This window comes from Melanostigma gelatinosum (genome assembly GCF_949748355.1).
Source record: "Melanostigma gelatinosum genome assembly, chromosome: 13".
Taxonomy (NCBI): Eukaryota; Metazoa; Chordata; class Actinopteri; order Perciformes; family Zoarcidae; genus Melanostigma; species Melanostigma gelatinosum.
In genome coordinates, this window is record NC_136646.1 from 12,710,562 (window position 1) to 12,724,639 (window position 14,078).

General features: G+C 45.5%; 1 protein-coding gene across 2 annotated transcripts; it reads left to right on the forward strand.

The window, feature by feature from the left end:
- The first annotated feature begins 100 nt into the window (after window positions 1-100).
- cdk12 (cyclin dependent kinase 12) lies at window positions 101-13,740 on the forward strand. 2 transcript variants are annotated; one of them, XM_079281920.1, is made up of 14 exons: window positions 101-2,024; window positions 3,236-3,925; window positions 4,387-4,566; window positions 4,660-4,799; window positions 4,951-5,121; window positions 6,073-6,262; window positions 7,202-7,258; window positions 7,543-7,644; window positions 8,576-8,653; window positions 8,779-8,895; window positions 8,987-9,118; window positions 9,365-9,591; window positions 9,906-10,298; window positions 12,004-13,740. In XM_079281920.1, the coding sequence occupies exons 1-14, from the start codon at window positions 856-858 to the stop codon at window positions 12,420-12,422; spliced, it is 4,065 nt and encodes a 1,354-aa protein (XP_079138046.1). In that variant the 5' UTR covers window positions 101-855; the 3' UTR covers window positions 12,423-13,740. The 2 variants fall into 2 exon arrangements, with proteins under 2 accessions (XP_079138046.1, XP_079138047.1); XM_079281921.1 differs by having other exon boundaries at window positions 9,365-9,579.
- The last annotated feature ends 338 nt before the right edge of the window (window positions 13,741-14,078 follow it).

A 14,078-nucleotide genomic window follows, 5' to 3' on the forward strand; every position in this document is an offset into this window, starting at 1 on the left:
CGGGCTATGTGTTGTGATAGGTCGTTGCTATGATACGACCAAGATTGACAGTCTTCCGGTATCCGGTTCATTCTGCTGTGCGAAGTTGCTAGTCACAGGAGCCACAATGGCGTTTGTAGTCTCCTTCAGATAGGGCTGTGGATGATATTAAATCCACTAGCATCGCCCTAAATATAGGCCTGGTTGATACCCAGAGCCATTGATAATAAACTGGAACATCTACTGCACACGAAAATACTATCATTTCTAAACAATATTGACTTTATAGGGGATAAAACTTACATTAAAGGGAACATGTAAACAGTACCAACCGGGTCAAGTTTTCATTTTGTTCGAGAAACGAGCGTCTTCTAATGAAGGCATTTGCTTGTTTCTGAATGCTAAGATCGTAATTCTGTGGAATAAAAGCACCTTTACTTAACTTGGCACTGGACAAGGACACCTTTCACAAAGGGACTTTTTCTTTTTTACGAGTCAGCTCGCTAACCGCCGAGCATTAGCTGGCGGTGCTAGCTAAATTGAGACGGAGACGACACCACAATGCTCCGATGTTCGGTTGGAATCTTTTTCAGTGACTGACTAATTCACAGTACATACTCTACAGTACTGGACAACCACCCTGGCGTTTTTTCTGCTTTGTCGAACTATGTTGGCGATCTCAATGGAATGAATCGGCGTTGAGGAGGACTGGACGTGAGCGGCCTGGTGTGTTGATTTTGCTTATTTTCTTGCCGTTTCTGCTTAGTAACTTAACACTTGTTGGGGATTTGGAGGAGCTCTACTGTTCCCCTGTGAATGAATTGCCTGGACCACCGAGGCCCAGTCGCAGCCGAGGTACCGACGCCGGCGTGAGGGATGCCTGGGTCGGACCGACACCATGGGACCAAGAGGAAGCCGGAATCTAGCAATGTGCTACACCAGACCCAGGCCTCGACCCATACCTCTGCGGGAGAAAAGACGAGCAAGGACGGCAAGGTGCAGTTAAAATCTTCAATGTCCTCTTCCAAACGCAAACGGCATAAATCAACCAAACATAATCGGGAATTGTCGGCGGCACCGGGACCCGAAAATGATACCCTCGGCGATACGGCGCCACCTGGTGTCCACACGGTGAAGCCTCTGGTGGAGTACGATGATATCAGCTCCGACTCGGACACTTTTTCAGACCCACCGTCCTCAAGGCCATCTGAGAGGGGGGGCGGGGACCGACTGGAGCCCTCACCAGACTACGAAGGGGACGATGTCGGCTTAGAGGCTGACGGTAGAGAGAACAGGGGCCACAGACACTGCCGAAAAAAGTCCAAGGACCCGAATAAAGTTAAAGACTCTGGGAATGGAGAACGTGGGTACAAGAAAAAGAATAGCAAAGACCGCGAGAAGGGGAGTGCTGGAAAGAGCAAGGAGAAGGCTGCGTCCTCAGGGCCCTCATCCAAACACCAGGTCCAGCCAGAGGGTGACTCTAAACGTGGGGAGCTGATGCTCTCCACCCAGGTACAGCCTGTAGCCAGTGTAGGTAGCACTACCTCCTCCACATCCTCATCTCGCAGCAAGGAGAGCAGCCGCTCAGGGAAGTCTCGCAAAGAAAAGCAACAACGGAGAGAGGGCAGAGGGGAGGGCAGCCGCAGCACCTCCCAGAGGAACCGAGCAGACAGAAGCCACCGCAAGTCCTCCAAGAGCCACAAGGCGAGCCCCAAGGGCAAGGCTGCGGTTAGGGGAAGCCCTCGCAGGAAGGGCACCAGCTCTGCTCTCTCGCCCAGTCCCAGAAGAGGGGCTGGCAGCGAGAGTCCACAGGGCAGTGGGTATGGGCAGCAGGGGGATGACAGCTACTCCAGACGGAGGGTGGCCCAGCAGAGCCCCAATCCTTACGGGGATATGTCCCGCCGCAGCAGGCAGAGATCAGACAGCCCGTACGGCAGCAGACACAGGTCTTCAAGCTATGAGAGGGACAGCAGCCCCTACTCGAGGAGACGCTCCAACAGCCCCTATGGCGCCCGCCGGTCCTCCAGCACCAGCCCCATGTCACGGTGAGTATATGATGCAAGGACAGCTTTATAATAGTGGGGAATAATTCTATAGTTTACACTGAGACACGCATGTTGACAGAGTAAGAGTAGAATATCAGAGGCCATTAACTGAGTGTCATGGTACAAAAGGCCAATTTACCCATTGAGACATATTTAGTAGTATTTTTACATAGTTACACACGTCTTGACGTTGTATTATCAAAGCAACCTGCATTGTAAGAGTAAAATCAGGCAGACTGGTTGAACTTGCAGAGGCCTTCTCACGCCAGCAACATATTTGCTGCTTCTAGACCCTTAATGACATTGACAAAAGCCTGATGGGGAGAAAATGAAAGGATGGAGGTAGTGTCAAGACAGGCAGCAAGAGCTATGGCGACTAGGAGAAGGTTGGGGCACAGTAACCCTTGTTTGTGCCTTTACTGTAGTCATCAGAGACTTTTGCATTTATGATTACATTTAGATGTATTAAGCCACTGTTCTCTTTCAAAGGCAAAGTAAAGGCAATTAAAAAAAAAACTGGCACCTGGTGGTGAGAACACATTTTTCACATTGTAAATAAATAATAAGAATCATTTATGATTAGTGTATAATACCATGGTCATACTTTTTCCACATCATAAAAAGCCAGTCATCATTTCCATGTTTGGTTGAAGTATAGCTCACACGGTGCAGCTATACTTCAACCAAACGTGGACATTTATATGCACAATGGACAGATTATAATTTGTACTAGCAGAATAATGGAGCCCTAAGAAGTGTGGGAATGTTTTTTAAAATTCATAGTTTCTCAACTACTTTGTCTGGTTATTCAAACATTTCCTTGTATTTATTTTGTGGGCAACAGTGGCGTCTATCTGTGACTGGAATGGAGTCAAAGCTAACGTTAACTAGCACATTACACAGGGAATGAGCTGTATTGCTTCAGACTTTATCAAAATGTAGGATTCAACCTTTACTTCGGTTTTGACAAACTGTTGTTTTGGCCTTTTTTTGCCAATATAAACTGTTACATCCCATATCAAAGGTCTCATGGTTTCATTTTCATTATGTTTGCTCAACAGCCATTTTATGTAGTCTGGTGGGTAGTGAGTTTACTTCCCACTCTGTTCCTTTTTTTTTTTTTTTTAAGTTTTCAAAAGAATGCAACATGTTGTATGATAATCTTTGACTACAGGAAGTTAAAATATAAAAAATGTATTTCTTTAATATAGCCGCTCTGGCCGCTCCAGGAGTCGCTCCCCTCTGCACTACTCGTCTTCTCGTCGCTCCGCCTCCCGTTCCCGCAGCAAGAGGCATGCTTCCTCTGTTGCAGCGGGGGCCAGCTCCCACAGCAGCCGACCAACCAGCCGCTCCCCTCCCTCCTCCCGCCTGCCACTTAACTCCAGCCTGGGAGCAGAGCTGAGCCGCAGGAAGAAGGAACGGCAGGCTGCTGAGGCGGCTGCCCGTGCTAGTGGTGGTGCTTCTACTCCTCCTCCGCCGGCACCGCCACGTAAATCTGCAGGCTCCTCCTCCTCCTTGCGGCCTACTAAAGCCGCGGCTCCCCAGCCAGAAAGAGACTCGGCAGCAGCAGATCCTCTGCCCCCACCACCTGTGCCGTTACCCCAGGATACTCCCGGTGGTGAAGATCCGGTTATTGCACCTCTACCTTCCTCTTCCGCCTCCTCTCCTGCACCTCCTCAGCCCTCTCCTCCTGTGCCACCCGCTCCAGCCATCCAGATTCCACCACTGCCACCTCAGGCAGAAGCAACTATCCAGCCTCCTACACCCTCAACCACATCCCAGGCCCCATCGCCAGCTCCGGTTCCTACACGCAGCCCTGTCCGCCAGATCCCGCTCCACAAGACGTCGACTCTTCCTCTCCTGCCTTTACCACCCGCACTGCTGGGAAACGCTCAGGACAGGTGAGTACCCCCAACAGTGATACAGACCAACAGAAACGGTCACACTGGACACTAACAGGGTTGGAAATTAGCACCAGCCACCAGCCAAAAGGATTCTGGAGGTTTTGAAATCCACCAGCCACAGTGGCAGGACATAAAAAGTTAATTTCCAGCACTGGTGTTAATGTATCCGCATCTCTTATACGGAGGTCACATTTTGTACAACTTTCATCTGTGCTCTTAAAATATAGCCCACACAACATGCATCATAATACACCGCTGAAGTCCCCACTTTTCTCTCTTGTTTTTATTCCATCATTATCACCAATCATCAGTATTATTTCTGCCTCCTTTAGGTGTTAGTTTATTATCAGTCTCATACTACAAACAATTCAGTACATGTTGAATATTTGCTTCTCCTGTCTCTTTGATCAATTACCGGTATACGTTTCTCTAAATGTCTTTGTGTTTTACACCATCAGTCCAAAGAAGTCCACCCCTCCTCAGAGGCCATCCAGGAAGGAGAAGGAAGTCCGCAGCCGGCCATCACTCACCGACCTTCCTTTACCGCCCACCCTACCTGGAGGTGACTCGTCACCCCCACAGTTCCCCATCCACCAGGCCTCACCGCTACCCCAGGCAGTCCTCAAGAAGAGACCAAAGTCAGTTTCTGTTATTACTCACCCACTTCCAATCTTCCTCTCCTAAATCCCGCATTGAGTAAAATCTCATTTTTTATTTTTGTTGCTTTGCAGGATTTGCTGCCCGCGCTATGGTGAGCGCAAACATACCCAGAGCGACTGGGGCAAACGCTGCGTAGATAAGTTTGATATAATTGGCATCATAGGGGAAGGCACTTACGGCCAAGTGTACAAGGCCAAGGACAAAGACACTGGTAAGGGAATATTATCTGCTCTTACGTCACTGTAGTACTCATGTGTTTTATGTTAAAACAAGCAGAGGCAGAATTCACATTGACTGTTTTTCCTAAATACCTTTTTTTTTTTTTTTTTTTTTTTTTTTTTTTTTTTTTTTTAACATGACAGGTGAGCTGGTGGCTTTGAAGAAAGTGCGTCTGGACAATGAAAAGGAGGGTTTCCCCATCACAGCCATTAGAGAGATCAAGATCTTGCGGCAGCTCAAGCACCGCAGTGTTGTCAACATGAAGGAGATAGTCACTGACAAGCAGGATGCACTTGACTTTAAAAAGGACAGAGGTAAGCGGGTTAGATATTATCTGCCAGGACTGGGTAAATGAAAAAACGACAGTGCTACTCGACTGCTGTGACTGACGGGAACCTTCCCACGTGTCACCATTGAAACCCACGGCTGTGAGCTGTAGCATGTCTGAAAGAATGGCCGTCGCGGTGTGGATTTTCTCCCACCGCTGTTGTGCACATTGCTCAGGGCTGCAGTGATAATCACAGGATAAATGATAACAATGGAAATTATGTAAAATAGAGAACTGTGAGAATACCATGCGTTTTAAAATCCACATACTTGTTTGATGCAAAACCACGACAGTGTCCAAAAGACAAATTACTACATATATTAGTAATTTAGATGCTTTAAGTTGAAACTCAAACTCTTAAATTCATCTGCAGTCAAATCATCAAATCATAGACGATCTAAACTTCATAGATTGGGAATCAGATCAACTTTAAATCAGTGTATCGGGCTGTAGACCTTAAATATTTAATTATCTAGTATAGTAGGATGACGAAGTTTTAATATGCATGGAAAATAGAGTTTTTTTCCTTATTCAACTCATATACAATACACATCTCATCTTCAAAAAAACTCAAACTAGGCCTGATGTAATCACTCCAGTTGGTTTGGTTATTTGACAGCAGATGAAGTTCATGTGGTGATGATTCACATTAGCGAGTTTCATTCCACATGGAGCAGTGCTGGTTAATACGTTGATGTGTATACATGACGTTGTACTGTAGCTGGCTGTGCAGTTATGACAAAGCACACTTTGAGTAGATTACTCGCTGTAGAGCATTCTCACTTACCGAGGAGCAGAATTGAAGCTCGGTTAAATTATATGAGCTGATCCAAGTACACAGCAAACCTCTCTTTGACAGCCCCAATGCTCTAACCTTGAGACTTGTGGTTCGTGAGTGTATGTTGTGTTTCTAAATCGATCTTCCCTCTGTGTTTAGGTGCTTTTTACTTGGTGTTTGAGTACATGGACCACGACCTGATGGGCCTGCTGGAGTCGGGCCTGGTCCAGTTCTCCCATGAGCACGTTCGCAGCTTCATGCGCCAGCTGATGGAGGGTCTGGACTACTGCCACAAGAACAACTTCCTGCACAGAGATATCAAATGCTCCAACATACTGCTCAACAACAGGTAAAGAACAGTCAACGAAGTAGTGAAATGTTGAAGTGTCCTTTATGTAGACTGTTGGTTTTTGTTTCATTTGCAGTAGCAGCTAGGATTCAGTTGATTAGCAGTAAAAGCTGTTTCAGGGGAATTGTCACGCTTCAGTATTGCCTACAGTCTACGTTTGTTTGTTTAACTAACCTGATCCCCTTTTTGTAAACTGACTTTAACAATATCAGCTATAATGAGGCACAACGTACACGACAGCAACTTGGAAAACATTCCTGCCGATGATTTAAATGCAGCTGTACACTGTAAATACTGTGAACTCAAAAGACCAAAAGCAGTCGACCGCTAACTTCAATGATCGGAATGCAAGAATTTCAAAGTGTGTCAGCAGCAAAGCTAATTACTTTGCGACTAACTGGCGCTGCAAATTACAGCAATGAAAGGAGTACAGCAACGTCTAACATATGCTTGCTCAGTACAGAACTGCAACATTTCGGGGATGCAAGGGGAAGCTAAACAAGCTGCAATAGCTAAGATGCCAATGAAAAGTAGCTGAATTGTGGGTTGTGCTGTGAAATGGAGCACTTAAGAGACACACTGCTGCTATACAACTGACTGGAAATAGATCCGTTTAGTTTGGACATTTGTTGAGTTTGAACACTCACTTTACCTTCTCAAAGTGCAGCGTGTTTGTTTCCATCAGTTACAATGTTAATTCTAATTCTTGTATCAGTATTTAGCCTGAATCACACAAAAGGGGGGAACAAAGGATTTGGATATCTCCAGCAATAGCAAGTTTCATAATTTTGTTTTGTTTAAATGCAAACTAATTATTCAAGACGACCTGCCTGGCTCGGGCAGATGAGCCGAGTTGCTGTCAGTCGTTTATAGTTGTCCGGGCGTCTGTTCTCATGCTTGGTGGAGTTGCTGCTGATCTCTTTACGTTTCTTTGCACAGAGGTCAGATCAAACTGGCTGACTTTGGTTTGGCTCGGCTTTACAGTTCAGAGGAAAGGTAAGACACGAGTGTTTGTCATCTAAATGTGTGCAATATATGGGGACCTCATCTGCTTGCTTGTGTAATTTAAGTACACGATTAAATGTGTCAATGGGTGATTGAAGCAGTAATAAAAAGCTCACTGTGAGCATGGAGTTCCCTCTTGATTTACAATGACTCTCTGTCACAGTTGTCCTTCAGATGCATCCCCGTTAGTGAAAGCTGAAATGTTTGTGTTTGCTCTAAGAGAGTGCACCGGGTCTCATTGTCCCCTCTCTGTTCCCCCCCCCCCCCCCCCCCAGTCGGCCGTACACTAATAAAGTAATCACACTATGGTATCGCCCCCCTGAACTCCTGCTGGGAGAGGAGAGATACTCTCCAGCCATTGATGTATGGAGCTGTGGGTGAGTACGACCTTTGTCATGATAGCACATCACTCATTCACACTCACTTAACTTCCTCTGCCATACACTCACTCCTCCATTATATGATGTAGTGTAGGCTTCATGAACCCGTGTACATTTGGGCTAATGTTTTGTTGGGTGATGCAACCTCTCGTTAATATTGGTCTAGTTGCTTTAACCCGTCACCATTTTTAGAAAATAAGCACTAAATCATTCTAAAAACAATACATGAGAAAAAAAAGCTGCATTGTGTGTTTTTGAAAAGGTTATTCTGAAATGATCTTTTGCCAAAGTGCACGTCTTCCTACTCGGTATCCTCCTGGTAGGTGAAAGCCTCCCACTCACCATGGTACACTGATACCGTAGTTTATGTATTTGAGTTTTTATGGATTTGTTGAAAACTTCACAGAAGATATTAATGACGGATGTGTTTTTTCTGCCATGTAAACTAAACTAGATGTTTGCTGCACACTGAGTAACTTTTTAATCCTGAAGCACCTTGGGCACTGAGGGGCAGATTGGCTCGCTCATTAGTTTTTACTTTATTGATTTGTCCCGTGTGCTCTGCTGTCAAATTTGAACTTGAATTAAAGCAGAAGACTATTTTATGCAAATTGTTTGTAATTTAAACAGTGTGTAAAAATAAAAACTAACTCTGAACCTTTGCACCAGCAATACATTTCCATACAACTTCTACACTCCTATGTTTGTATTCCTATGCACTGCTTTGTCTTTGAGGGAAAGACTTTCTTCTATAAGATGTGCAGGATTGGAAATGTACAAATAAAATGTATTTATTTCACAATCGTCCTGTCTGACAGAGATTCTGTTTGGTGTTCACACATTAAAACAGTTTATTAAACTTAGTTTCAGCTTGGTGAGTGGTAGTGTATCATTTTGTACTACTTCTTCCCATTCTGTCATGGCTCAGGTGTATTCTGGGAGAGCTCTTTACCAAGAAGCCCATCTTCCAGGCTAACCAGGAGCTTCTACAGCTGGAGCTCATCAGGTAGGGCTGCCCTTTCCTGAGCACAGCACCTTAAGTAATAACTTCTGCTGCAACCTCTACACCCCGATGTCTCCGTTTCTTCATCGCTGAGCCCATCTCTGCCTTTCTCTTGTCCTTTCCCTCAGCCGTCTGTGCGGGAGCCCCTGTCCTGCAGCCTGGCCTGACGTCATTAAACTTCCCCTCTTCAACACCATGAAACCCAAGAAGCAGTACAGACGACGGCTGCGGGAGGAGTTTGCCTTGTACGTAACCATGCTGAGCTTCCCCAAAGTAGCTGAGATCAACCCTGCGTCTGTTTCTACAGTTGAAAAAAATCTTTTCCCTTCTGCACAGTTTACCTTCTGCTGCCTTGGACTTGCTGGACCGAATGCTGACCCTCGACCCTGCGCGGCGCTGCTCATCGGAGCACGCTCTCAACAGTGACTTTCTGAGTAACGTTGAGCCCAGCAAGATGCCGCCGCCAGAGTCAGTATCCCCATATCCTCCGATTCCACCTTTCATCGATATAGTACCAGATATATAATAATATTTAGTTTTTTTAATTGTAAGAGCTAGTGAAAAAGTATTTGAAGGGCACACGTAATACTTTTCGTTGTTTAAACATCTCATTCAGTTCTGTAATTCTATTTGATTGATTACAGATTTGTAATTCACGGTTGTCTAATAATTTCCTTTTTTCTTCGCGTGTCTGTCTCTCGACTGCGACTCCAGTCTTCCTCACCACCAGGACTGCCACGAGCTGTGGAGTAAGAAGCGACGACGTGCACGTCAGAGCGGGGTGCCCGAGGATGTGCCTGTGCCCAAAGTGCCCCGCAAGGATGCGACAGGGACCTCCAGCGGAGAGAACAGCCGGCCCCAAGCCCAAAGCCCGGCTGGAGTCCCACCGCCTCCACCAGGAAAACCTCCGTCCTCAGCCAACTTAGAGAGTGAGTTGTCAGGTAACGACTGCCTCTCAAAACTATTAGCAGAAACACACATGGACATAAGACATGCAAACTGGGAAAATGTGCAGATTTTGGTAACATTGATGGAATGATAACCCAACTTTGGGAGCGCACGTACATGTCCTTGTTTTATGATTGTCCTATTATTACTGTAGTTATTTATTAATGTAGTAGGCTGGCATACTGTTGCACTGCTTGGAAATTTAAAAAGTAATTTGGGAATTATTCAGAAGAAATGTTTATGCATCTTTTTGTTTGTTGGTATTGCATTGTCATAGTTTGAACTGTTGTTGCGTGGATGTGTTCAGGCCTGGGAGTTGCTGCAGAGCAGTTGAACCAGACAGAGCTGGCGGTGCTGCTTAACCTCCTCCAGGGACAGACGGACCTCAGCCTGCCCCAGGTGGCTCAGCTCCTCAACCTCTCCAAACCAGAGACACTCAGCCAGTCGTTGTCTGCCCTCAGTGAAGCCTCTGACCACCAGGGGGCTCCAGAGGACCAGGCCCAGTCCGCAGCCAGGTCCCAGCCCCCAGAGCCGCCTCCCGAACCCCAGGAACTCTCTCCGCCATCCGGAGAGCCGCCACTCAGCCAGGAAGACCAGGCCAACCTGCTGGCTCTCATTTTGGGCCACATCATTAAGCCACAAACCGAGGAGCAAGGCGACGAGAGCAATGGCGTCCAATCAGAGGAGGCACTAATGCGCGGTTCGTCTGCCTCTACTACTGATCGCAAGGGCAAGTCCGGGTTTAGTCTCTAGAGGGTGGAAAAAAAGGGGGAACCAAGGTCAGTTGAAAATCACCGGGGACAGCAAGAATGAGGAGAGCAGGGCAGAGAACAAATAGAAGCAAACTGAGTTTTGTTCTTCAAAATTCCTGTATACTCTTTATCAAATTCATTTCACTTTAGACTACCTGATGAAGTCAACAAAGTGATCATTAGTCGTGTCATGCATCCCCCCCACCCCTTCCTTGATCCCCGACATTCCTCACACGCTCGCCACTGTCCCCTTCCTCCCCCCCACCTCGCATATTGAAAAATGCAGTACCTCGCCAAATGTCACTCAAGCGTTTTGTCGTCACATGACCCTGGTAACCAGGCGAAGGTTTGGTGCACATGGTCATCGCTCACCGGTGTACTCAATAAACCGGGAGAAAGTTTAGTTTTATTAATTTGAGTGAAAAGAGAGGTTCACACTGTATTATTCCTTCCACGTTTCTCCCACTTCCTTGTTTCTTTTTCATAGTCTTTGTTTCTGTATCTTTCCCATCTCCACTCATGCTCTCACTTCATTTTCATGATATAGCAGGTGTCATGGATTCTTCACATGAGGCGATTTGCTTTAAACGGTCTGTAATGTCCGCCTTTTTATGAAGAACGTCTAATAAATTATCAAGTGAAAATAAATGTTTTGAGTCTTTAGACCTCACCTGCATGTCTTTCTTTTAACTTTTGGTTTGTCACACTTTTTTTTGTTTTGTTTCAAACTGTTCACTCTGACTCGGATATTAATTAAAAATGTGATTAGCAAGTTGAATAAAACTATTGACTATGCTGCTGACACTGGAATGGTAACAGTCCTGTTTTCTTCTGGTTATTTCTCCCGTCGAGGCGTCTGAAGCCCTTGCCGTCTTGGTTTGCACTGCTGTAGATTGGAAAAGAATGAGACTAACCTGGTTTAGTAATCTTGTCCTGACCTTTATAATACTTAGAATTCCTTTACATAAGTCACCTTTCTGTTCATCCAGCTGTACATGCCCTTCCTAATGTTTTCTCATCTAGTTACCACATTTTCCCCCTTTTTTCTTTTTTTTTTTTTGAAGGTCGTTGGAGGAAAAACAAGACCAGCTGCATCTGTTTTGCATACATTAATGCAATTACTTTTTAAACCCATATAGTGAATACAGCCAATGTTAAACTGTGTTTAATACACATTCTTTAACGGTGATGATTCATGTTAAAATTAAACTTATTTTCAATTTTCAACGTTGAGGTTTAGTATATCTGAATAGCTGCGTGCCTGTAGATTCTTTTTTTTTTTTTAGGCCAGCTTTGTATTCCGGTCAGAATAGTTTTAGTATCTACTGCACTGTATCTACACAGTGTCCATAACAAAGTTAACTTTACTGCAACAATACCGGCAGATAGGTTTTCCCTCCTAATGGTTCTGAAATGTACTTTGTTATAATACAGTTGGAGTGCTCTGCTCTCCCTCTTGTGGTGAAGGTAGGAATGTCAACATTGTGTACCTTTGTCAGGCCGTTGTAACAAATACATTTTTACTTTGCGTAAGTGCAGATTAAACAAGAGGACAAATAAGATTTAGGGCTGTTGTATGAATAGAGCACATTGAAATTCAACATTTTATGCGTTGCCTAACGTTTTGTTCTCTGTCCTGTTTGGCCCCATCAGATGGTGCACCATCAAAGAGGAAACAGCTTGGGGTCAACCAGGTGCCTCCATCTGGTGAGCAGCGTCCACCTTCTCCACCTGGGCCACCTCCATCAGCTCTCCTCCTTGGAAATGCCCAGCAGGCTGGGTCTGAGACCCAACCCAGCCAGGACATCAGCCCTGCCATGGCAGCTGCCTTGCTCCAGCTCATCTCGCAGCAGGACTCGGAAGCTGGGGACCCTCAGCGCAGCAAGGACCCAGCTCCTGCTGTGGAGGCCCTGGCCCGGGGACAGCCCCCTCCACCCTGGGTTCCAGACTCTCCCCCGAAAGCTACGGCTGCAGCCGATACCCCAGCAGGACTGGGGACTGCTGCTCCTACCACTGCAGCACAGTTCCCCAAGGACCAGGACCTCCGCTTTTCTCATGGAGCTGCCCGCTGACCCTCGGTCCCCCCGGTGAGACAGGCCTAGGTATCGTGAGACAGCTGCAGTAATCCTGGCATGAAGGGAAAGGCAGAGGGGACACCAGAAGATTATGACTCACTGGACCATGAGCAGGGAGCTAAAGTTGAATCAAAGATTATGAAAATGAATGTCTTAAGAGAAAGAGATGAAGGGCCTTTTGAGGTCCTGATCATCACTGGCCCCTGAACAAGCTGTTGTGTTGTGTTGGAGGGAGTGTTTGGACCTGAGGTCAATCTGTCTTCTAACAATCCATTAAGTGACTGTCACCACCTGCAACCCCTGTCCACTGAAGATCCTGACTTGAATGAAGTTTAGCTTCCAAATTGAGTATCATGCAGCTGTGATTTTTTTTGTATTATTTATTTTCTCCAAACAAATGATTGTCATGCCCACTGCAGTGCCCATTTCTAACAAAGTTGTCAATGTTTTTGGAGGATGAAGTCCCGGTCGTCCGCTCTGATGGGGGTGGTGGTCGGTGAATGTGTGATGGAATATTCACTGAAGTTAAAATACTGTGAATGGCTGTATTTGAGACAGAACACTGGAGCAACACGAGTTTCCCATTGAACCTTACATGCCGGCTAGCTCCCCTGTGTTCAGCCTTGTGCCTCCTTTGGGACCCCAGCGACCCCGAAAGGATCTTGGCCTATCGGGGGAGTGTGGGTTGAGTTTCTGCTTTGGATGGTACCTACAACAGTGTACATCTGCAGGACTGTTTTGTTTTTGCCCCAAAGGCTACTCCATATTATATTCTGTCTGTTATCAACTCTGCTGAATTGCGATGTGTTCTCGCGCCACATGAAGATTTTCCTTCCTTTGACATAAAACCTCTGTGTCCTAACAAGCCTAAGCCCGCATACTACTTTCCTGTCTCAAATACGGATTTGACCACTACATTACGACGGACTGCTCCATAATACTCAAGCTATTCTGCTAGTTGAAATAAAAAGCTATAGAAACGCGTATACACAGACAGAAACAGACTTTTTCGGCTTTTGCTGGCGGGCTGTGAAAGCCTCTTCTAATATGTCATATTAGACTTGTGCAACAAAAGCCTTTTCTTTTTTTGGTGCAGTTATTTTCTACAGAACGAAAATGTTTCACGCTTAAAAAAAAGAAGAAAAAAAAGTAATGTTTCTGTTTCCTTTGTTTGTTTGTTTGTTAGTTTTTTTGCTTTGGAAAAGGAAAGGGAGGAGAAAATGGTTCGGTGTGTCTGTAAAAAAGAAAAAAAAATATTTTGTAATATGTGTTTTCTTGGTTTAGTTTATTAAAGGAAGTAATGCGACCAGTTGAATAGTCTCTCCTGGCATCTCTTGATTGTTTCTGTAAAGTGGCCACTAGATGGTAGGCCCTCCCTCATACAGCTCAAACCACAGGGAGTCCTCTGTCGGGCCTTGGCAAAGCCTGATCACAGTTGATGGCTGCAGCGTGGGCTAAGCTAACCACATTTCTGATGTTTCTTATGTTTCTTATTGCTCTTCAGATCTGGAAACTCATTTTAGTTTGTCTTTCATTCTACAAGCTATTCTTTATGAGGAACACATCAAGGAAGGGAAGTCATTGATCTGTACTAGTAACACGAGTAAAAAAGACTGAAACGCAATTCAAAATACACAGGTCATAATCTGAATT